This window comes from Chanos chanos, chromosome 9 (genome assembly GCF_902362185.1).
Source record: "Chanos chanos chromosome 9, fChaCha1.1, whole genome shotgun sequence".
NCBI classification, from domain to species: Eukaryota; Metazoa; Chordata; class Actinopteri; order Gonorynchiformes; family Chanidae; genus Chanos; species Chanos chanos.
In genome coordinates, this window is record NC_044503.1 from 12,994,775 (window position 1) to 13,017,774 (window position 23,000).

Here is a 23,000-nt window from a genome sequence, read left to right on the forward strand (position 1 = left end):
TTTTTTAAAATTTACAATATCATCCTAATTTCTATATTTCACTGATAAATTGCATTTGGGGGACACAGTCCCTCTGGTCATCTCTTTGTGATTACCAGAGTGCTTCCACAATCAAGTAGCGTGATGAGAGGTGTGTGTTTTTAAATGAGTTTTTCTCGATATAATCTTTTGACCTCGTTACCAATGATTTGCGTAAAGTTGTTGCTTTGCAACATTGTTCTTTTCATAGCATTGCTTGGAAAATACTCTTGAAAATGCTTGAGCTTTGGTCATTTCAGCCAACAGATCCTGATTTGTAATTTCAGATCTACGCCCTCTTAAAATTTGTTGCTTTTAGTATCAGCATCTTTGTTATTAGTCATCAACATTACTGGCAGTGCGGGTGTTTTCAGCAAAAAGCAATACGAAAGGTTTTCCGCCCAACATTTTGTCAAATGCATAACAATGACAGCCTCACCTTGGTTTGTTTATTAAAAATTCTTAGTGGAATGTTATTGAACTTTGTTCCTGTTTGAAAAGTTCAAAAAGGAAACATGCCAGGTCCTTAAAGTTGGGGATGTCTTTTGAGAGGACCTGTTGTTAAAGCTGTTTTGGTTTTTGTCGAATACGTCTTACTGAGCTGATCTCAGGAGTCTAAAATGACAAGGGCACAGTATGACAAGTTTGGATAACTCCACACGCCCCTTTACCTCCCTCCCAGCGTGGGGTGCACTGATTAGCACTCCTGGGGTGTGAAGGTTTGATGAGAATCTCAACACCTGCTTTTGTGGAATTCCTCAAAAGGGCAAATACAAAAAGTACACGCCCTTTAGGGTTCTCTGCGCCGTACAGTTAAGCAAACAATTCATGAAGGAGTTAGTGATGGGACTGATGCAGTGAACTTCAGGAGGATAAACAAGTAAACTTTTCAGAGTAAAATCCATTTCAGCTGTGTAGGCTCTCTCCAGTTTAGCCACCTGTATCCCTCCATGTGCGGACCACCACGTAGCTTGGAATTACGACAAGCAGGCATGCCACACAGGGAAGGGGAGGGCTCAAATCCATGGCTTTTGCCTCTGAGCCAATGAGAGGCCCTCACTCCACTATATTCTAAGAAATTTTCACACATAGATGGTCTCTAGGAAAGCTTGCACGTTGCTTTCATTTGTGAGACCCTAAGGACCATAAGCATCCAGTCTATAACAATAGCTCGTGTGTGGTGTGGGAAGCGTGAGGTGTAGAATTACTGTTAGTGGTCATATGACCGGGATTTAATTTGAGTGAAGGGCTCAAGGCTCCCACCAGTATGTATTAGGACATATAGATACATACAGCACCTCAGCAAGGCTGCTCTCTTCAGAGGCACATGGTTCCAATTTGGATGAATGCTGTTCCAGTGAGTTGCATCCTCACTCGTGTGGTGCCACTGAAAGAAGAGGAGTGCGTCTGACTTACTGCGTTGGCTCTACTGTCGGACACAGATTCGAGGTAGGAGAAGTGATGCCACTGCTAAGTACCTTGAAAGATTTTAATTCTCTTCTGTAGCCAGTAAAAGAAAAAATGTTGGCGTAATTGCTAGCCAGTACTTTGACTGCTGCTTTGAGGAGAGCGTGTGCTCGATATTAGTCCCTGTGTTTTTGAATTGAAACACGTATGAAGTTACAGTCCCACGGTGCACCTTTAATGCAATCACCCTTTTTCCTCCAACATCTGAGCAAACGTCAGTTTCATTAAAAGGAAGATCAGAGCCACGACAGAAGCTCCTCTAAAGCACTTTCACTGGATTACTGGCTTTGCGGTGTAATTTGCCACATTAAGGGGAACTTTCAGTAATTGAACACAAATTCCTTCATGTCCCATTTGCTATGTGGGTTCATTTCATTTCAGTGGTCAGATATGTTGAGAATTGTGCCTATAAAAACTACCCTTTGTACTGAATAGCCATTTACCTGTGGAAGGCCCCAACTTCAATAATAGGCATTTCCTCGCGTCTTTTATGTAATTGTGTGTTAGGGCCTGACTCTGGTTATTGTGTGAGTCCAGTGTGTCCTCTCTGGCAGGACACTGGGGTGATTAGGAGGCAGAGAGTGAGAGATACCCTGGCCAAGTCATGGCATGAAAGTAACGCAGGCTCTTGCTCTCCACTTATGGAACAAAATGTGCCCGTCCATTTTAAAATCAAATCACATGCTCACATGCTGCAGTTATGCAGTCTGTGGGTTGCTTGGTTGTTCCTCTCTCTTCCTCGCTCTCTTCTCTCTCTCTCTCTCTCACTCTCTCACACACACACACACACACACACACTCTCTCTCCCTCCCTTCTCTCTACACCTGTCTCTCTTTCCTCCTTGTGCTGTCTGTCTTGCTATCTTTCTCCCTGTTCCCTCTATCTCCCTGTTTCTCTCTGGTCTTTACACCTATCTGTCTTTGCTCATTTGCATTTACTGTCTCTGACTTGCTGTTTTGCTCTTTGTTCTCTCACTCTCTCTTTGCTCTTTACACCTGTCTCTCTTTTCCCCCCCCATGCTTGTGCTGTCTCTCATGCTGTCTTGCTCTTTGTTCTCTCTCTCTCTCTCTCATTCCATATTTCATAGGCATGAAGCCTCTCTCCCCAGCCAGTGAACAGGCTTCTTATTTTAGACCTTCAGGCTGTTATGGAGCTATTGTCAGCACTCCTCTCACTATAACCCACAACCCACGGGATCTACTGACCTCTCCTCAACAAATCCCATTCTCCCTCCCCATTTTACACTGCAGCTGAGTAGTCTGTTGTATCGCGCTACATTTTTATGTTAAATATAAGCTCCTGAAAACGGGCCCATTTGCAAAGTACCAGCCGTTTGTGCTGCATACAGCTAATTTTTCAATCCACGGGTCATTGGACCATTGAAGCAAACGACTCATATTTTGGCAGTTTCACCTGTGTTACAGCTGTTATCGTGTGAGCCTCTATGAACTAGCACACTTTTGACTTTGTCAACATCTGTTCAAACATTTGACTTAACAAAAGGTTTAGCAAACATATCCTCCGCACCGTTGTAATTTGCCTAGCTGGACACCGGCCAAATATTTATTTGTTTATAAAAGTTGTGCTGATAGAGTTGAAGCTAAGTTTGCAGGCCATAACCTTGAGAGAAAAGGTCTGTGGAGCTCCTCATTTTGTTAATGCAAAACCAAAGCCACTGCCTTGTCACCAACAGTATAAGAGGTCGTATTATATATGGAATACAGTCTTGAAGATCTGTGTTCAGTGTCTTAGAGCCAATAATCCTCAAAGTGTTGAAAGTTATGTTGGGATAAGAAAAAAGGGGGTTAGTGAGTGTTCTGCTGATGAGAAGAACTCTATCGTAATATATGAAATTCACTTTAATGGACATATAAACACTTTAAAGAACAATACTGGGATGCATGTCGGATTAGTAGCTGGGTGGTGCTTGATTGTCTCGTGTGGATCATTTGGATTCTTCGGAATGGTTAAACTAGGAACATTAGAGTTTACTTAATGGATGCATTGTCACTGAGTTATTCCCCTCACTCCAGTTCCATTCTTCCATATATTCAATACATACAATGTATAGAAAATTAGCATTTTTCACATAACGTCCTTATACATGCAGAGAACATGTGATGTTTTGAATGTTTGGAGATGTTACATTTCTAAAGCCATTCACATTCTCATTTGTTAACCTTTGATACCAGATGTTATCTAGCAGAGACACCAAAGTAAAGGCCATACTGGGTACCATGTGCCTTGTCAGAGGCAGTGTGAAATCTTCAGATCTGTATTACATTTTATCTATATGGTGCTACCTTTTATCTGTCTGCTTATTCAGTTATTTAGAGCTCACGTTGCTTGCTCCACTGCCTTGAATAGTGCAATTAGCCTACTTCAAGAACCCCAGATTGTACATACAGCAATACTGGTAAAATTGTTGCCAAAATCTAGTGTTTCTGGAAAAGTTCAACCATATCTAGTTTATACATAGAGATAAGTAATATGTCAGAAATGCCTTGATAAGAAGTGTCCTGCCTGTACATTTAATGTTCCAAACTTTTGTGCACATCGAAAACCACTGTAAGTCTGCTTAACATATTTGGTCAATCCCCCTTTGCTGAGGCGAAAGCAACGGCCCTTTAATGTCAGCAAAGCCAGACCCATTCCTTATATAGATTTGCTGATTCTCTGATTGCTTGGGCTCAGAACTAATCGACTCCTGGCTTTTCCCCTTTGCACCCAAACTATAAAGCCCCTCTGTACTTGACTGGCACTCAATCATTGGCCACCAAATGAAGTTAGGGTTTCTCCCAAAGCTTTTAAGCTGAGCCGGTTCAGACGGCATTCCCATCCTGATTGATGCTCACGCTTTCACAAGGCCCTTAACGCGCGGGCCCTGCGGCCACGCATCCACACCAATTCATCATGGCCTGGGTAGAGGATCCTGGGAGGTTTTTTTTTGCAGAAGCAAGAGCTCAGGTGGGACTGAGTGTGACCCCCAGAACAGCCCCAGCCATCAGTGGATTTTCATTAAAGCTTTTCACAGTGATGTATGAGTCTCTCTTTCTCTTTTTCACAGCAGCCCACCGACAGGCACAGTCCTGACCTTCATGCCAGATCTGTTGGGACCCCAAGCTAGGCTTGGTTTTCGAGTGGGCCAGCTATCTCTTTTGAGCACTGTGAGAAGGAGAGGGAGTGAGAGAGAAAGGGGGGGGGCACTGACAAAGAAAAAAGATAGAGACCAACATGGCTTATATCAAGGAGGAATCTTGTTCCAAAATAAAGTGACATTCCCTGGCATCAGGCCAAGACAAAATGCTGTCTTGACAGCAGGGATATCCTAGTCGAGATTGGTTTTATTTGGCACTGAACAGCTACAAGGCAAGTGTTTTCTTTTTGTTGGAAAAGCCAAACTGTTTGATGAAAACTGCCTAAATCTAAAATACACTGTAAATCCAACAGAGCCAATGACCCAATAACCCACAGGTTCATGAAGTAGGCAAAATGAAATAGCTAGAGAATTGTCAAGAAGAGGCCCTGCAAATTAAATGTCCCAGCTGTCAACTAAATCAAGTAAAATTTGTGTAAAATTTATGCTTTGATGAATCAGTAGCTGACAGTGGGGTAGAATAAGACAGAGGGATAGAGCAGACTGACTCATAGTCTGTGTGGCATTTGCTGCTGTGGTAACAAGTTAAACAGTTACCTGACTTAACAGTAATGATCCAAGTACAAGCTTGTTTACAACATTGTTGAAGTGGTTCTTTTTTATGTGCAGAAATGTATCACAAGGAATGGCATTTGCTCATTTATTTTCATGGATATGGCACCAAGAGGTTTAACGATTCACTTCTAGGATGAAGAAACAAGTTAATTAAGAAACAGGTTGACACTGAAGCGACTTGAAGTAGATTTTTATTTTAAAAATATTAAATCGTCGTTTGCCAATTCTGTCTATGAACCTTTCATGTGCAAAGCCCTTTTACTATTTACTGGTTACATGGTGTGTCTTTTTTCTCTCGAACATCTGCAGCAGTTTAATTTTCAACCAAGCTCTCTCTTTAAAATTCATTCATATCTTATAGTGCCTCTGTGATTTACTCAGGATTCCAGCTACCATTCTCATGACTTAGTGTACTCAATACAAAACATCTTCAAATTTGATCGCGTTTCCCCCCACTCTCGTTCCCTTTCTCTGTTACTCACCTGAAACACAACCCCCCCCCCCCCCCTCCCCCTCCCTCTTTCTCTCTGATATCCTGTAGACTGTGAGTGTTGGTGTGGACAAACCCTATACTTGAAGAAAAGGCAGAAACCCTCGGCAGTAATAACAATAGCAGGGAGCCATGCCACCTGCCACAGGAGGTCCTGTTGGATACACCCCTCCAGAAGGAGGCTGGGGTTGGGCCGTGGTGGCTGGTGCCTTCATCTCCATCGGCTTCTCCTACGCCTTCCCAAAGTCCATCACCGTGTTCTTCAAGGAGATTGAGGTCATCTTCAATGCCACCAGCAGCCAGGTCTCCTGGATCTCTTCAATCATGCTGGCCGTAATGTACGCTGGAGGTGAGTCCACGCAAGCATGACACTATCTTTTCACCTGAAAATAGGTGACCCCTTCCTCTGTATGCTCTGTGTGTAATCCGTAGATAGAAAAATAGATTTGGGTGAAACTTTCACAAATATGAGCAAGACCTAAATGAATTAGAGCGGATGAATGTAATATGGCGTTTATGGCCCCTAAATCTGTTGCTTGGCTAAGTTAAAATGTTCAGGGAATGACAAGACAACTGAGTCTGCGGAACACAAAATTGTAAGATGTGTGTCTTGTATGTCTGGTATGCTCTCTGTGACCTGTTTCAACAGTCTCTTTCTAAGAACTTCTGAAACCTCAGTTGCATGTTAACCTCTTTCCACATACTTTTGCTGGAGGATGTTTTGCTTCTCCTCGGATACAGCTGCCGTACAATAACCTCCCGTGGTTTTCATACCAAACTGATAAAGCTGTGTAATTCGTTCCAAAGGTAGCATCATGGTCTGCTGTCCCACTGCTAGCCTCTTCTCTCATCCTGTTAACAACAAAACATCAAAACAAGGTCTAGACACCAGTCCTGGTGTTTGGCCTTTTGTGGGTTTTGAAGGCAATTATTCAGAATTACGGTTTGGGGTGGACTTCACCAAAGTAAAATGGTTTGTTTTGTCCCTGGCCTTTATTCGTTTGCAGTTACAACTCGAAAAGTAACTCAGGTAATTCATTGCACCATCACTGAATTTCAAGCCCGGTCTGACAAGAGCAAAAGAGAACTTCTTTTCCCAGAAAGAAAGGGACGTTTCTGTTTGAAAGCTACTGAATTAAAAGATCGAAAAGGTTATTTCGTAAACCCCAACAGCTATTCAGTGGTTGAGTCAAGACTTGACACTAGGTGTCATTGGTTTAAGCTGTGTAGTCCATAAGTTAACGGGGCAGTAAATTGAAGTGTTTACGCCCGTTGTCCGCTGTACGTCAAAGTTAAGGTGCCTTCCAGCTTTTATCTGATCGAAGAGGAGAACCGCTCTTATCCAAGCTCTCAAGCGAGAAGAAAACAAAGTGGTGCAACACTTCTCCCTCTCTATCTCTCTGTCTCATAGCCTTTCCTCTATTAAGACCTTCTGATGACAGCTTGAAAGAGAGGCATTAAGATGGGGGACTGATAATCCGTCCGCTCTCAGAGAGCCAACATAGAGTCGATATCTTCGCTCAGAGAGCCAGCCAGCTTCTCTCAGCCCTCCGTTTGATCTGTTCGACAGGCTGCTGTCAGGGCCTTAGAGCTCCCTCGCCATCTACTACCCTCATGGAGGAGTAACATCGCCCCGCAGCAGAGTCAGCTAGGCAGAGTCCATCAGCCACATACGGTCTCCTGTTCTGACCAAATATTGATGTCCAATAACTCAGCACTCAGTTAGTCAGGGATGTCGATGTGTTGGGATTGCACCTGTCCATTTGGAAAGGTTCCACTGGATTCGGAGAGCATTGGATTTCACAAATTGATTCAATTTATGTACTTTTGTGGAACAACCAGTGTCCTAACCACAGAGTTTACAGTGGTTTTTTGTTAGAGCCTTATTTGACCTAAATAATGTCCTCTTGAATTATGCTCCTTCCTGCTGCTGCTGGCCTGCAGACACAATTTTGAGTCATCACTATGAGTCAGCTGGCGAAAGAATGTTTGGGTGGAAAGATTCCGAAGAAAAGCTATTAAATACCCCCGAATTGTAAATTCTCTTTAAAACTCTCTCACCCATCTCTGCAAAACTGATTTCGAAATTCAAATGAAATATTTTTTGTGTTGCAATTGAAGAAGGACAGGTGGTGTATACAGGCTTATCTAGCGAAGTGTGGTCAGAAAATAACAGTATGATGACACTGTTTGTGGGTGATGATGAATGAAATGATTCGGCTTACCACTGACTCTGGGCCTGCTGCCAAACAAGCTCTCTCCCCATTTTCAGCCATGTTGTTCTGCACGTACACTTCAGTATGAGGTTACTCAAACGACAATAGCCTGTGCTAACAATGGCATGGACCTTTCTTTTCCAGAAGCCTGGGTTTTAAGACCTGTAAAAAGTGTGGACATTGTAGGGGCTGAAATGGGGTGAGGAGAAGAGATGGGCAGAGATAGAGCTAAAGGATTAGAGTGAGAGAAGACAGAAATTAAATGAGAGAGACAGTGGCGGAAAAGGAGGGATGAGAGGGGCTATGAAGGAGAACTTGACCAACGAGGGCAAAATGCAGATTTTGGAATAACCAGTAAAACGACAATCAGTCATGGAAGCCGAAGGAGAAAAAAAAGAAAAAAAAAAAACAGGAAAAGGCGGGAATGATGTATTTAGGTGACATGACACTGTTGCCCTTCGGACTCATGATTGGAGGAAATGTGCAGAAGACCCGGTCAGTCTCGTGTCTGCTCACGGCGTGTCCCACACTGGGGTCATGTGGCGGTATCATGGTCTCAGTCCTGCACCAGGACATTCTGTTGTTATTGTGAACTTTGTGCAGAGCAAGCAGCTTCGTTCAAGTGTTTCGGTTCATTTCTTCAGTTAACATGCAGTTCACAGACTTGATTTGGGATTAAACTCCATCATCTGAAACAACATCTGAATTTTTAATGGCGGAGGCCTACATATGAAAAATAAATGTGAGAATAGGATCCCTAGCCCCCTACAACTCATTTTTGTCTGCAGATTTACCGTTGGAATTTTTTGTTTTTTAGATTTATTTATACAGTCTGCTCAAGAGCAGACTTTTTGTTTTAGATGTTGGTGGGCTTTTGAACAGCTTCATAAGTCTGTTTGTTACGTGTGTTGGCGAAATGGGCCCCCCACCATGTGACTTCACCTGTAGGATTCAGTCCCTTTAAATCCAGTGTGAATGATGGATTAAAATAAGGACGGGCAGGTATTCAATTGTGTTTGGCCACACAGCGTATGCTTTTGTCCCATTTGTCTGCATTTAGAGCCCTTGCCACATAGGAAAAAGGTGTGGTTTTGTTTGACTGCTAGCTGTTGGCTCAGCTTCCAAATATGTGTTATGCTGACCTTTGAAACGATTCAGCGTTAGCATGCCATAGGAGTGAGCAGAGGGCAACGGAACAGCTATTGCATGGAATACTAGAATAGTACAGCAGGGAGAAATGTCACCCACAGCCAGACTGAACCAGTTATCCTGGCTGAGTGAAGGAGACTGTTCCTCTTTGCGGATGTTATATATGTGCCCAGCCAGTAGATGGATCTGGGCCTTGTTAAGGAAAGTACAAAGTCAAAATCCCTGAGTCAGAGCTCTTTCTCCTCCTGAAGTTTGTTCGGCTTTTCCCCAGACTGCATATTCTCCATAAAAATACATTTTCAAGCAAACTCAAGCTCTCCACTGCTAAGAATAATATTTGCCATTTTCCCTCCTTCTTTCTGTATTTTTTTTTTCCTGTTTTTTTTTTTTTTTTAATTTGATTTATTTTTATATTCTGGCTTTTCGCAAATGTTGCGCCAGGTGTTTGCTGCCTCAGTGACAAAAAAAAGCAAGGCTTTTCATTTCCTGCTGTGTATTTTGTATGCAGAGGACGAAGCTTGAGACAACGCTTTTTCCCCTGAAGGGCTTAAAGCATGCAGGCCTGGCCCTTAAGACACTACAATATCCTCAGCATGGTCAAGACGTGCTCTCTAACACTGACCCGAAATATCAGCTTGCATTCCCATTGTGTCTGCTACAGGGAATGATTTCATAAATATTTATATGAAACCCCTGCAAGGAGGTGATCTCCGCAGGTCAGATTGTTGCTCGAGACTGGAGCTCTCAGTGAAAGAAATACTTGGAATCTATCCCAAATAAATTTGTCACTATGTCAGTATCTAACGACACTCAGCATGAAACGTTATTGTTTTGACCAAAAGCAGAAGTCTTATTAAATGCATTCAGGGAAAGTAAAATTTCTTTGAACGCAAGGGGATTTCACCTTCCTTGCGTACACCGCAATTATAAATGAGTAAAAGACTCAGTATGCAAACAATGAATTGAAAATAACATTATTACGATGAAAACTCAAACTCAAAAGAGTTGCGGCAGACTAAAAAAAACTGCCCAGAATGCAAAGATCACCATCCTCCGTGAGACGTTTGTTTCCTTTCACTCTTTCTGCCGGCGACTGGGACTTGGCATTTGCATAATATCCCCGTGAACAGATCACTGGTCCCTTTATCCTCATTTGGGCTGGAAAGTTTAGACGCAGTGTAGAGCTGCACAAAGACTGTCACAGTTGATTTGTGTTTGTGGAGTGAGTACAAGAATGGCTGCCTGGATCCTTCCTTTGCTTGAATGCCTTTTGTTGTGGCCCTGGGTTGTCCTGACGAAGTGGTGATCACCGTGGACATTTCAGGACAGTGTTAGTCATTTGCGTGGAGGTTAAGAGATCATGTCTCCCTGGGGCTACTGGTTGCTCGCTGGTCATTGTCAACGTGGTGATCCTGAATCCTAACGGGAAACCAATAGGCAGTTTTGTTTGAAGCCCAGAATGTCTTCTGTTATTGTATTTCTAGATGACCATGTGGGAAATCTGTTCAGGCTTCAGCAGGCAAACTAGATTTACTCGGCCCGGTCGTGACTTCCAAAGCCTTTTTGATGCGTTTGTTAAGAAAGGATTGCAAGGGGATTGGGCATAAGACACGATGTCAGGAAGAAACGAGTTTAGGGAGTTTTTTTTTTTTTTAACAGTCAAGTCTTGCTATATTAGTCCTTATGACTTGTATTTGTCTTGTAATTCCGAACAAATTATTGTTTTAATTGAGATAAAATATTTTGTTGTTGTTGTCTATGGATCTCGCCCAGAACTTGCAACATTAAATGGAAAGCTTAGCACAAAAATGGGAGCTATTAAGATAAATTGCAGTTACATTTTATCATTCAGTGCCACAGTATCACCAAATACTAAAGCACATTCATTACCATTCATTAGACTCTGCAGTAATGTTTTTTACCGTGGTCTGATGGAAGCCCATACCTGTCGATTTAATAGACCAGTGAGGGCTGATGCTTGTTTGAATTAGGGTAAAATTAGTCTTAAATGATGCTTGAAACTGTAGCTTGGCCCCTCAGTCACCTCTCAGGGGTTACCGTGGTGACCAGTATGTGAATGACTTGATATGGAGTAGTTCTGTTTTGCCTTAAGACAAAATTCAGTGTATTCCTGTGTTTTTCTTCCACTATGTCCCAGCAGTGTACTTCACACTTCAGTGTGTGTAGGGCTGTTTTTTTAGCTTGTAGGCTCAATGCCCAGAGGTGCTGCATGCCATAGCTAAGACTTTTGAATAGTATCAACAGGAGAGAGACCTACAGAGAGTCCACAACCACAGACCCCTCACCGGGCTCCACTTTCTGTGCAGTACCCCTCCCAACGGCTGGTCTTCACCTGCTACCAAGTAGTCCTGGGTCTCTCATGCTCCTTCGAAATCCTTTCTGGAGTGTGCTCATTCAGTCCCTCCTGGCTTCAAGTCCTTGTTCCAGAGTCGTAGTCCAACTGGAAGGCCGGCAACTTGCAGGTTACGCAATTGAGGCCTTGCTTTTTCACTCTCTCAGCTGTGGCTGAGCCCCGTGTGAAGTTACGTAACATCTGTCACCACTCATGACTGATCTGCTCCTCCAACTCTGCCTGGCTCATACAGCAGCACGGTGGCCCACTCAGTTCCGTAAATCTCCTACTCTAACAGTCTCTCCCAGAGAGCTTAGAGAATATCACATTCACTTTGACAGAATGTGTTTGACAGAGACTTGAGGGGACATGATAGAAAAGGGTATTTGTTATTTGTTAATCTGAAGTCATACAGTCATCTAAAGCATTGTGTGAGCTAAAAAAAAAGGCATAATGGTGAAGTGAAAATATAGTATCCAGAAAAGAAAAAAAAAACCCTTTCGTAAACAGTGGTTGGACTGTAAAGGTGGACAGTGAAATGGCACTTAGTTGTGGTCTAGACATGCACAGACTTGCTTTTGTATAATCAACAGCACAAGCGCCCCATTCTTATTTGAAGAATGGACCCGTCCTGGACCCAGAGTGTTGGAACATGTATTGTAAACCCTCCGCCTATTTTCTCTTGTGCCTCAGTGGAATTATAGCAAGTCATTGCCCACTCTGAGTGCAAGACTGAAGAACGTACACAGGATTTGTGCTGACGTTGATCCAGCTTTCATAGAGCTCCTCCTAGGGGCAGAAACAGTAACTTCTCCCTATATTTCGAAACAAAACCTGGAAATCAAACAGCATAAGGGTGGGATTCATAATCCAGCTCCCCTACAGAATCCAGGTGTCTGAGTGTGACACACAAAACACATTGTCTTGGGCGGTGCCAGAGCTGAAATGCACTTCAAAGGAAATCTCACGCTTCGTTAGAGAAGAAAGCTTGTCTGCAGCTGAAATGCAACAAGGGCAACTTTTTCGCACAGCCCTATGATCACACTGCCATCTTGTGGCTATATTAAGACTTACAGCATGTAGGGCACCGCAAGTTTACAGCATCCTCACTTGCAGCATTTAGGCCCACTTTTGTCTTATTTTGATTACTTTACCCAGGTTTTACTGTTCAAATTTGTAATGAAAATGTTCAAAATTGTCAAAAAACCCAAATATCGAATGACTGTTTTAAATAAATCATTGGATAATCGCCAACGGAGCATACCAGTTGTAAGACTGCAGCTTAGCATGTGAAACCACTGTCTGCTGTGTCAGTGACCATAAACACACATACAGTCAACACCTGTAGATTTTCTACAGATACCAAATACTTGTATGACCTGCCTCCTTTTGCCTTGTTTTCAGGTCCGATTAGCAGCATCATGGTAAACAAATACGGCAGTCGGCCAATCATGATAGTCGGGGGCTGTCTCTCAGGAACGGGGCTGGTTGCGGCCTCGTTCTGTAACAGCGTGGAAGGCCTGTACTTCTGTATTGGAGTTATTGGAGGTAGGCACAACCAAGCACCACAATCTCGCAGTGACATAGCTGTGGCCTGCCAGCTCAAATTCAGTTCACATTTCAGCATATCAGTTTTGTTTTAGGCTTTTGGCACAGATTGAACCTACTTACAACTAGTTAGGCCTCTCAAACAGAGATACCCCTTTAGCTCTGCTAAAGTGCTGACTTTTGTTATTGAATTGTACTCTTATTTACTATTGTTACTAGAATTTCGATCAACAAATGCAGGACATAAGACTCAGTTCACCACAGATGAGCTAACAAACTGATTTGAGCATCATTTCAAAAATCATAAATTAATTGATTTAAAGAAAATCATTTTTGATATTAATTAACTGGCTCTGGAACTGGAGCTGGAATACCTGCTTTTTATAAATTTGCTTTATCATCCAATACAAATTGAATATTATTGTTGTCATCTCTCCCTAAACCTGCAGGTTTGGGTTTAGCCTTTAACCTGAACCCTGCTCTGACAATGATCGGTAAGTACTTCTACAAGAGGCGGCCCATTGCTAACGGCATTGCCATGGCGGGAAGTCCCGTGTTCCTCTCCACCCTGGCTCCTCTCAACAGCTGGCTCTATGACCAGTTTGGCTGGAGGGGAAGCTTTCTCATCCTGGGCGGCGCCCTGCTAAATTGCTGCGTGGCCGGGTCCCTCATGAGACCCATCGGCCCAAAGCCTCAGGCTCTCGCCAAGTCAGAGGAAGCCAAGGCAGATGGAGGACCAGTGAAGCCCCAGGAGAAGAAGACAATCATGCAGACCATCAACAGCTTCATCGACCTGACGCTGTTCACGCATCGTGGTTTCCTCCTTTACCTTCTGGGCAACGTCATCATGTTCTTTGGCCTCTTTGCGCCTCTGGTCTTTCTCAGCAACTACGCCAAGAGCAAGGACATCCAGAAAGACAGGGCGGCTTTCCTGCTGTCCATCTTGGCCTTCACCGACATGATTGCGCGGCCGTCCATGGGCCTGGTCGCTAACACGCGCTGGATCAGGCCTCGGGTGCAGTACTTCTTCGCCGCCTCCGTGTTGTACAACGGTGTGTGCCACCTGTTGGCACCGCTGTCGGTGGACTACCTTGGCTTTTCCATTTACGCGGTGTTCTTTGGCGTGGCCTTTGGCTGGCTGAGCGCCGTGCTCTTTGAGACGCTCATGGACCTGGTCGGAGCACAGAGGTTCTCCAGCGCCGTCGGCTTGGTCACCATTGTGGAGTGTGGTCCCGTGTTGCTCGGTCCGCCGTTGCTAGGTGAGCGCGTGTCTTGGCATGGTTTCAAAAACAGTTGTGAACTATTTGTTATAAACTAATCATGCAATGAACACACCATGTCCTGGGTTGCCTAACAAAAAAAGCAGTTTCTTCATTAACACAGTTCGTACAAATTCAACAATGGGTGACATTATGGATTTATTCATCAAATTGAAATTGAAATACTTTTCTGTCTCTTTTTACAGGCAGGCTAAATGATGTCTACGGTGACTACAAGTACACTTATCAGGGCTGCGGGATCGTTCTGGTAGTGGCTAGCATCTTCCTCTTTGTTGGGATGGGGATCAACTACAGGTTTTTGGACAAAGAGAAGAAAGAAGAGGAGAGGAATGCCAAATTAGAGGGCAAGGATGAGGAGACGAATATAGACAATGCCACCAAAGAGAGAGAAAAGGAGGCTGAGAACGACGTGTCCACTCCTCTCACTCAGGCGGACGTGGCTAAAATGGACGAGGATGCTGTATAACCCAAACGTGTGCCAGACAAACAGCCCTCTGTCTTCCAGCGTTGACCGTCTCCAACGTACAAAAAACAACACAAAAATGAACTCTGTCTGTAGCAATCAACAAAAAAAACAGCTTTGCTCAGATCAGCAGTACACCTTGCACCTTCTGCCCGGTTTAGAGGCAGGTTCACTATCTCACTGTTTTTCACTTTCTTTCTCTGTCTCTCTATCTTTCTCTCTCTCTCCCTCTCTCTCTCTCTCTCTCTTTCTCTCTCTCTCTCTGTCTTACACAAACACACTCACACTCACACACATATGCACATGCACACACACACCAAAAACACACACACACACACACACACAACTTTAACCTCCCACACTCCTACTCCTCATCCTTTCAAGACTGGCTTGTAATGTCCTAGGTTTTGTGTTTTCATTTTTGTGCTACAGTGCCAACTATCCAGATTGTGCCTGAAATGTCAGAACAGGGAACCAGGCATCTCTTTTCGAACTTAGAGTTTGAGTTTGAGTTTAGTCTCAATATGCTATCCCTGATTTTCAAACAACAACAGGCCAACCCGTTTGAAATGCATCTCAGCCAGTGCTGATAACTCTGTGTATCCCTACAAATATCTGACATTATCAAATTCACTCTAAACTGAGAAGGACCAGTGCCAGCCATAAGTAAGGCTTTGTTAAAACTGGAACATTTGATCCTTTCAAATATCCAATCTTTAGACAAAAAAAAATATATGAACTTGGTGCTTGTAGAGGGACAGGGACAGGGAAATTGAATTTTGTTTGGACCACACCACACATTTTGAGATAAGGTGTAGGGCTGACATGAGCTTGGCTCGAGAATAAATTGCTTTTTAAGCTTACTTTGTGGTCAACAAAAGGACTGAAATAAACGTCCCTCCTTCAAGAACGCTTTCTGAGGGGATTGACCTGGAGCTCGCCGTGTTATTAATCAACACAGAGCGAGTAAGGCCAGTTGATGCCATCGCGTTCAAAACAAGTCTCATTATAATAATGCAGTAACAAAAACTGCAAGGGTGGACGTGAAGCGGTGGCGTGCGGACGCTTGTCCCCAGAGAATTCACCGCGTTTAATCAGACTGTTTTCGTTCCTTCTTTTCAACGCAGACCTCATCTTCGGATCAGAACTTATCATGTGGGTCCTAATTATTAATAGCCATAGATATAATTATCCATTTATGGCGCAAAAGATGACTTGTCACTGCATATTCCGTTTATTTCTTTGCAGAAAAAAAAAGACCTCAGTTTTTGGCTACAAGAATGATGTCTCTTTTTCTCTTCCTTTTTCTTTTTCTGTTTAAATGGGAGGGACTTCCACAAACATTCACAATCAAGTGCTCCTGCCCTTTTGTAAAATGATTGACAGATTCTGACATCTGCCTCAGACGCATTTCTTGACTGTACATAGATACTAACGTACGAGCAGGCGGAACCGTCCTAGCCGGTTTTCTCTCGTTTTACCCAATCCAACGATGCACTCACGCAGACAAATAAAGAAACCATGCCACAAGGTACTTATAGATGTGTCATAAACTGAACAGCAAACATAAACCATTCATAGTATTTACATCTGGCATACATGCCGTTAATGCGGAAGTCTCCTTCAAGGAATGCTGCAGGAGATACTGAAGACAACGCTTTTCAAGGTCACACCGCTTTCTACATGCTCCGTGTAAATGTTTTGCATCGTTCATGCTTGCTGAACGAATGTCCTGTGTTGAGGCATAGGATCATTTCTTGAAACAGACTGTAGAAATGAATGATGAAAGCAACAGGACTGTTAATTAGATTTGTATTTGCTAAGACTGGAGGACTCCATTCAATAAGAGCATTATTTAAGTAAACTCTGCGTTACTCTAACCTTACAGTACTGTCATTTGAACGATCATATGCTGTATTGTGTCTCACAGTCTTCTGTATGGCCAAAGTCAAGTAAAATAACACACTTGACAGACTCATATGTCATGATTGTTGCACAGTAATGCTTACTGTACTGTCACTAATAGGGCTCAGTCAGTAACCAGCCCTAACACATGTGCCAAACAGAACAGAACAATAATCTGGATCTCCCCTGTTTCCCAGTGGGAGTTTTCACTTCACATTAAACATACCAGCAGTAAAAAATTTTTTTTTTTTTGGTCACTAAATTATTTTTCTTAAAAGATAATGGGTGTCAGTTAATGTTCAGAACACCTGTAATGCTAACACCTTTGATGTGATAAAATGTCAAAAAAAAAAATTGACAGCTTGTTTTAAAGTGCATATTTCTGCCTTTAAAGTGCATATTTCTGTCTTATAGCACAACTGAGCATCTTGGTATAGACTGTCTCATTACATCTTGCTTGATATTTAAAAGCTTTTAAATTCATTTTGTAAGACCTTCAGACTAAATGATCTTTGTGTTTCATTTGTCTCCTGAAAAGGGTGCCTTACATGACTTGCCTTTGTATTTTCAGGCAGGCAGTAATTTCACGCATCAGACAGAACTTTTTTAGTATTACGAAATATTTACTACTAATGTTTTTAACCTCTTTCACCTCCTAAAACAAACAATAATGCCATTTTAAGGAGGTGTGTGCTTCTACCTGTTTTTTTTTTCTCATCTAAGTTACAGTGAGTCAAATCCTATTTGAGGAGATAGTGGCTAATCTCCAGTAGCTGTAAGGCTTCCATTATTAAAATCATGTTTCTGGGGAAGAGTTATGTTCAAAGTAATTTTCATTCATCTTTGGGTCTATGTAATTATATGGTAAGATCCAACTTTTAGCAATTTATATTTTATGCTCCAAGTGTTCTCTTTTTTTTTTTTTCAGTTTTGCTGCAGGGGAGTATAACCAAGCATTACAGTTAGAGATTTCTATAGTGCACTTTATTCTTTGAAAGAGATTCACTTACTTCACGTACAGATTATGCGCAAGATTTGTTCGTGAGCTAATAGAGTGTTACTTTTCTGTTTTCGATCCGACGACGACGACGACGACAGTGGATTGGCGCCGGTCACGAAGGACAAGCGTGTATATGTGCCATTGTAAAATCTCAGGAGTAGAACGTAAACAAAATTTCACATGCAGTTTTGCAAATCAGCCATGCTATATACACGGTACACGGTTCCAAATGCTCTAGTACCAAGCTCTGTTTTTACATGCCTTGTTTCCTCAGCTGCTGGGAAGTTGTTGTTTTTTTGTTTTTTTTTAGCTCAGAGAGCCGTCTTTTTTGTCTCTCGAGCCTTGAAAACTAGATTTCCACCCTTATTTTTCCCAGCAGCATTAAAAAGAAAAACTTATTTTAGGGAAACTGAGGGTAATAAGTGTTGTTAAGGAGTCTAACTATTAGAAATGCCTCATATCAACGATTTATTTCTAGTGCCATTTTTAGACTGTAAAAGATGAAGGAGCACATATTGTGTTTTTTGGAGGACTCTCTAGACTGTTGAAGAAAAAAGAGATTTCATGAAACAATATTAAATGCTTTCATTTCAAGTATCCTGTCATTCCTAAGCAGACAGGTATTTTAGAGCAGTGACTATGCAAACACTGATATATGCTTTTTTCTTTTTTTTTTTTTAATTCCATTTTATTAGGAGACACTGACATTTTGTTTTTGATCTCAAATATCATAAAGTACTTAGTGACATTGTAGTTTGTTTTGTGATAGCAGGTGTCAGAGTGTAGTTTTGTGTCACGTTTTTAAATTAAATGTTGTAAGGGAGGTGGTTTGAAAAGAAAATTAATGTGACATGTATGTTTGATGTTGTCTGAATGAGTGAATAAATTTCAAATTTTTAAACAACGCTGTTGTTCGGCACTCAGTGCATACAAACTGCTTGGATGAAATAAAAGTGCATTTTCATTCTGTGTTCTTACCAAAAGTCAGATGAGATTATGTTTGGCAAAACCAGTGTCAGAGAAACTACTGCTTGCAGATGGAGAGCTTTTAGCAATGCGCCCGCATAGAGTAGAATAAACCCTTATTGCAACACCTACTGTGGAATAAGTGCATTTTATTTTGTCAAACTGACAAGCATGAACTTAAGGTTATTGAATGAGCCATGACATTTATGAATATTGTCCAGTAATAGTTATAGTGGCTGCACCGCACCATTCATACTGCACCATGTTACAGATATGATTTAAATGCTGGGATTTTATATAAGTTAAAACGTGTGAACAATCAAATGTATGTTACAGTGAAATACTATTGTATTGTGGGAAGCAGAGGGAGAGCAGTAGAGAGGAGAAGAGAATAGAGGTTGTTGCCAATTAACTGCCGAATAGTAATACTTCTATTTATCCGCCTTTACCAATGTGGAGTAATTTCCAGCCTGAAAAACCCTAACACTGTCACCCACCCCCGAGATACAGAACAACAAAAAGAACAAAACATCAACATGCATTTAGCAGAGAGAGGATGATTGAGTAATGCCTTGCACTCATGTGTAACATAGTTTTGTGAGCCCGCCAGGAGAACTATTTGACCCTGTGAGGCGTCAAGAATTATCATCACCTCCTTTAAGATGGAATTACAGGTGCTGTAGTAACAGGCAGGGGCTGCACTAGACACGCTTCAGAGAGACTGATCCAGCTGCGTTAACATGTGATGGGTAAATATTTACACGAGAGAGAAACAGAGAAGTGGAGCGGACCGAACTCGGTTCGACTGATTGGAGAAAAACACAGACGAGGTGTCTGAGAGAGAAGACAACGGTGTAGCATGGCAATTTGGGAGGAACCGTGTGGGGACTGGTAGAACATGAGGTCCCTGGAGACAGTGAATAAAGAGGAGAAACGTTTTGAAGAACCGAGAGAGCAATGTACAGCCTCCACGGAGAACACCAGACAGAAAATGAATGGATAAAGTGAATCTCATGGTGAAAGACAAGGACTAGATACTCTCAAGAGGGCACTCGACAACTTTTGAATTCGTCATAATAAAAGAATTCATGTGGTTTCAAAAAGAGACACTAGAGAGGCCATAAAGAGGACCCTCACCAGTCCGCTCCATTAAATCAGCAGAGGGTTGCAAAAAAAAAAAAAAAAAAGGTTGTACCGAGCAAAAATGTGTTAAGGTGTTTGTAAGAGCCATATCAGCTTTAATATGAAAACAGTCACGTAAGGACACCACAAAGAAGAAAGTACATCAGTCCTATCTCATAACCTTATTGATATGAGAAGCTAGAAAAAATGGTCAAAAATATCCAGTTTGCTCTTTCACTTTCCTGCAAGAAAGCATCTCCTCGTTCTTTATGAATCACCGGTGATGTGGTGTACCCCAGATTTATACATTTATAAATGTCAATCATTTGTAGTGTAGGCCAATCAAAAGCTTGCTAGACAACATGAATAAGAAATTTAGCAAGAAATCTTGGTATATACGATTATTTGCCCAATTATTCACAAACGGAATAATGCTACCCCTCAATTAACCATGTGTGGAAGGCTGGATTATGGACCAGGCCAGTGGGGCCTCCAGGCCTCAGGCCGCGTGACGTGTGTGGCCCAAGACTACCGAAGGAAGTTGAACACCAGGGCCCTCAGTGTGCACAGCACAAGCTGACAACTAGGCCCCTGGGTGCTGATAGCATGAGCTAACCACTGGGACTCCCCAGACCCCTCAGTGCTTACAATGTGAGGGCCCCCAGACCCCTTGGTGTTTGAAGAGTGAGCTGACCGCTAGGGCCCCTGAAGGCACCAAAAGACGCGTCCAAAGGCCTCACGGGACCATGATCCTGCCCTGCATCTATGACAACAAAACGAACAATTGAAATAAAAAATGGATATAGACCATTACTAGGCTATAACCTTGGGGAAATGACAAAGAGAGCAACGACATGTTTTTTGTTTATTTTTGTAATAGAATTACAGTTCATTTTAAGGAAGGTTTCATGTAACAGAAACGTACTCTTCATGCATAAACACCTCAGCTGAAAAATGTTAACGTAGGAACCGTGAGAACAACAGTAAACTGATGTGTTATAAAATATGGTACTTTGTTCTCAAACTTGGTCCAATAAGTCACTGCACGCATGATTGACACTTTTGCGAATGGGGGCGGACAAGGTGAGACCGCGTTCATCCCTTTTGGCCTGCATCGGCAGCTATCGTCACTATTAGGCAACCACCAAAAACCAGTTTCCATGCTAGATCAAGCTGCGTCAGCAAACGTCATAAATGACAGTTAAGAAATGAAATACATCGGTCAGACACATTTCAATAATACATTTACTTACTTTCGCAATGACATGTCCTTACAATTACTGAAGAATTTGTAAATGATGGTGAAAATAGTTGTATTGATAATCCTTCTGCCTCGACTGGAAAGCACTTTGGGTCAACTCCTGCTGTTTTTGAATGTGCTTTATAAATAAAAGTGACTTGACTTCATTATTAGTCTAATAGTCACCTAACGATGCTAAAAGCTTCCTCAACGCGCTGATGTTGGAATTGTTTCGTGCTACCCAGTTAAGTAAAAAAGACAAGTTGAAAAGTTAACTGCGAGACATTGCATTGGAAGATCGCAAAAAGTTGGATTTGAGAATTTTAGTAATCATACCGACCAGAATCGGCTAAGGTTGAATTTTGAGTTGCGTATGTTGTGAAGGACTAGCCTTCATGATTCCACCTTTCTTTTTTCGGAAACGATTCCAGGAGCCAGTTAATTAAAACAAATCCCCCTCATGATATCTGTCTGTTTAGTCTATGTTACTGACTAAAGTAAATATTTTCTACTTAAACGGGAATACTTTCGTTGTGTTCACGTCACGTTGTGAAACTAGACCACTTCTAAACACTAGATGGCATAATACGTCATCAAAAGCAAAGTACACGGTGATTCCACCGACTGATCTGATAGATAGATAGATAGATAGATAGATAGATAGATAGATACATAGATAGATAGATAGATAGATAGATAGATAGATAGATAGATAGATAGATAGATAGATGGATAGATACTTTATTTATCTCGAAGGAAATTTAGGTATACAGTAACTTCATTCGACACAATAAATACACACAGTTTAGCAAAACACACAATAGAACAAAATAAAAGTAAAAATAAAATAAGATCAAAATTAGTCTGTATGAAGAGCCTGTCTATACATAAACATGACATACTAGAGACTTGAACTACAAGGTCCTGTACATATGGAGCATGTTGATGCGGTGTTGATACTGAGGGATTCCTGTGCACCTAAGGTATTATAAGGTTAAGAGGTTTCAAAATGTATATCCACGTCTCTTTCGTGTCTACATGTCTAAGTCATCTAAGACATCTTAGGTGTGTTATTCCCAGAGGTAAGACTACTGATGTGGTCTTTTAAAAGTAATTTATGCACAATCCAGTCGGGAATCGTTTTTTATTTCTCATATATATATATATCTGTTTTCAGTGCATGAATTGATTCGTTGTGGGGTTTGTTTGTTTTTTTAACCTGGGTGAAGTTATCTGTATTTACTTACTCTATCCAGTAGGCAACATTGGTGAATATGAGAGCAACATTTTATGGAGTGGATTCTCGGTGCACGTAGTGAAAAGAGTAACACAGTAACACCAGTTACTGTACTTCATTGTTGGCCTTTGAAGGATTATCCAAAAAAGTTAAATCCATAATATGTTTTATTGTTTTTAGAAAGGAGATGAGAAACAGTATACTCAGTTGAGTCCTCCTCAAAACAGCAACTACAAAAAAGCAATTAAAACTTTAAAAACTTACACAAAATTTAAAGTTTTTATATAGACTTGTATTCCCCAGTGTTAAATATATACGTATACATTTCTTCATTTGTGTCACGCTTGTTCTGTTCTTGTTTACGGCATCCTATTGGATGCATGAACAACAACAAGAAAACCGCACGAGCCTTAAGTCACGTGTAGCATATCATTATAAGAATGGACAGTTATCACAAGAAGACTACCGTGTTTATATAAACATTTTATAGGACATGTTGTGAACTATGAAGTTCTTCAACTATGATGGCTCAGCAAATATATTGATTTTCTTAATAAAAATGACCTTGTAAGAAAATTAAACCTTAAAAGTGTCTAAAGCAAGTTGTCTAGAGAGGATAAGAGCGCTACATGAGCAAAGCAATATGACTTCAAACCTCAAGTAAACTATGCGTTGTTGGTGGTAAACAGTTAAGTTTGTAGCAAAGTGCATAATCAGCTGAATCCAGGAGTGAGGGACATGCTTATGGTACACTGAATCTTTGGAAAACAGCGCAGTACTTCAATGACATTTTCAGAAACTAACATACCCTACGTTTCACATGAGTACGGTACA

The 23,000-nt window shown here is 41.7% G+C and overlaps 1 protein-coding gene across 1 annotated transcript; it reads left to right on the forward strand.

The window, feature by feature from the left end:
• Positions 1-5,777: 5,777 nt before the first annotated feature.
• slc16a1b (solute carrier family 16 member 1b) lies at positions 5,778-14,700 on the forward strand. The gene is made up of 4 exons (XM_030784443.1): positions 5,778-6,036; positions 12,810-12,953; positions 13,403-14,212; positions 14,419-14,700. Exons 1-4 carry the CDS (start codon positions 5,820-5,822, stop codon positions 14,697-14,699), a joined length of 1,452 nt encoding a protein of 483 aa, XP_030640303.1. The 5' UTR covers positions 5,778-5,819; the 3' UTR covers position 14,700.
• Positions 14,701-23,000: the final 8,300 nt, after the last annotated feature.